General features: G+C 35.3%; 1 protein-coding gene across 1 annotated transcript; it reads right to left on the reverse strand.

The window, feature by feature from the left end:
* Positions 1 to 611: 611 nt before the first annotated feature.
* Positions 612 to 1,097, reverse strand: LOC149149252 (LEAF RUST 10 DISEASE-RESISTANCE LOCUS RECEPTOR-LIKE PROTEIN KINASE-like 2.4). Its single transcript, XM_089442430.1, has one exon. The coding sequence runs from the start codon at positions 1,095 to 1,097 to the stop codon at positions 612 to 614; it is 486 nt and encodes a 161-aa protein (XP_089298556.1).
* Positions 1,098 to 2,453: the final 1,356 nt, after the last annotated feature.

A 2,453-nucleotide genomic window follows, 5' to 3' on the forward strand; every position in this document is an offset into this window, starting at 1 on the left:
ATGTATAGAAAAGTTATGGATCAACTTTAACTTAAGAAAAAAAGAGAATTATAAATTAACGTTATTAATAATAATGAGGAACTTATCATGAAGGAACTTATTAGAATTGGAATAATCTCAAATCCATGGAAATTGGTGGGTGGGGAGCCAAGTGGCAGGAATCTAATTTTTTAAATTTATTAAAAGTAATTGACCATTTTGCTAAATACAATTTGTTTCTATAAAATGAATGTTATAAATAATAGTGTGGAACTTATTATGGAGGAACTTATTAGAATTGGAATAACCTAACAAACTCTTTAATACACTATAGCCATTGATAAGCATTAAGACTAAACATATGCACATATTACCTTGAGAATCAATCTAGACCCTCAATTAAAATATTAAGAAAAAGGTCAATCAATATTCATCCACAAAAAATTAAAATCATATAAATTATACATATAAAAAATATTTGGAAACTTAAAAAGTCCAAAATATTCATAGAATCTACAATCTAAATCTAGATCGATCGATAAGGATAAGAACAGCCATACCACAGACCCCACACTTTGAATATAACATAGATAGCATGGTAGAGATACCGAATTTGAATAACCCAATCTCCCCTACTTATCAATTGAATATTCTTCAGAAGTGGACAATAAAGGTATTTCAGGGGAAGCGGGCATTTCAGTTGCAACTGGGGAAATAACGAAGCCCAAAGGAGGATTAGCCACGTTATTTGCATTGCCTTCTAATATCTTGACAACATTGGACATACAAGGCCGATCTATGGAGTTGTACTGTACGCACCAAAGCCCAACTTTGGTCATAAGCCTAATCATCTTCTCCTCGTCTTCTATTTCAATTTCTCCTCTTCCTTCTCTCAATTGTGTCCCTAACTTCCCACTCTCGAGCAGTTTGGAAACCCATTCCAAAAAGTACCATTGACTGGAACGGATCAACTGAACATCAATATTCTTTCCACCCCCAACAATCTCTAGCAAGAGTATTCCAAAACTATATATGTCAGATTTATCTGTGAGAGGACCTACGTCGCTGCAACACAACTCTGAAGCCACATAATCGGGCATGCCTCTCCGAGTTGTCATTGATATATGGTTGTCTCCCTTCCCACAAAGTTTGGCCAAAATTAAATTTGAAACTTTTGGTGTGAACTAGGCGTCCATCAATATATTGTGAGGTTTGATGTCGAAGTGTATGATGAGCTTCTTGCAAATATGAAATTCTTCGAGCCGCACCTAGAGCTATTGAATATAATTGTTCCCACTTTAACACTCCCCCTTCCTCTTTTTTAGCAAATATAAATTTATTGAGAGATCTATTAGGCATGTATTCATATAGTAGCGTGCTTGTAAAGCTTTCAAGGGAAAACCCTAAGAGATGAACCAAATTGACATGATGGAGATGTCCAAAGGTGGCCACTTCATTAATGAACCAGGCCTTGCTGTGCCTATGCCTATATACAAGCTTCACATCCACTATAGTTCCATTATGTAGATTTCCTTTATAAACCACACCATAGCCTCCTTCACCCAACTTTTCTGCAAAGTTGTTTATGATCTTCTTGAGTTGATGTTAGAAAAAAATTTCGCAGGGGAAGAGGAGAGGAGTCTGGCTCAGAATTAAGTTGCGGAAAGGTAAGTCTTATGTTGCAGATAGGATATCGCAACTACACACAGGTTTAAATAATACAAAGTTAATAACTCACGGGAAAATAGAGTAAAAACAAAAAAGGTCGCTGTAAATTCACTCATGAAGGTTTAAGACCACATCACAACATAACATAATTTGTATTATATTTCAAAACATAGGAAAATACATTCACATGATAAATGGAGGTTGCAACTGCAATTGAAAACACAAAAGACTTACTGTGATTTACGCTTCACTGAGTTGCGGAGTAACTGTTTGTAAAACTTCATAAAGCTAGTTTTCCGCCATGATTTTCTCCTCACTACCTCACATAATTTTACCCTCTCTTGCTCTCTATAACTTGCCCAACATTGCATGCATTTTACATTCATATTTATCTCAACATACAAATTTGACATTAATACATGACAGAGCAAATAATTAATATGCAGCATGGGCGATTTTACATAATAAATGGTTTTCTGAACTTGCAGGTGTTGTGGAATGTGGGCAACAGTCACGGAGTAAATGTTTTCCCATATCTATTTACCAAAATTTATTAAATTCCTTAAACTCTTTGTTGTGTTGCGGAATGGTCAACGTTGTACTTCTGCTCTGACTTTAGTCTTTTCACTTGCAAAAAAAATCACAATTGTGCAGTAGTTGACTGGGGAAGCATGGTGTTCGTCAATGTTTTTAAGACAGTGGTTGGGATTATTATTTCCAACACCCCCCCTTAATCACAACTACTGCCATTGACAATTACCAAACAGTCTCTAAGATAAACCAAATTTTCATGTGCTAATGGATTT

This window comes from Pinus tabuliformis, chromosome 9 (assembly GCF_031772625.1).
Source record: "Pinus tabuliformis cultivar Carrire ecotype Pingquan chromosome 9, CPIR1, whole genome shotgun sequence".
NCBI lineage: Eukaryota > Viridiplantae > Streptophyta > Pinopsida > Pinales > Pinaceae > Pinus > Pinus tabuliformis.

Bases quoted from the DNA above. Each gene is read 5' to 3' on its own strand.
- LOC149149252 (XM_089442430.1), bottom strand. From the start codon at position 1,097: ATGACAACTCGGAGAGGCATGCCCGATTATGTGGCTTCAGAGTTGTGT.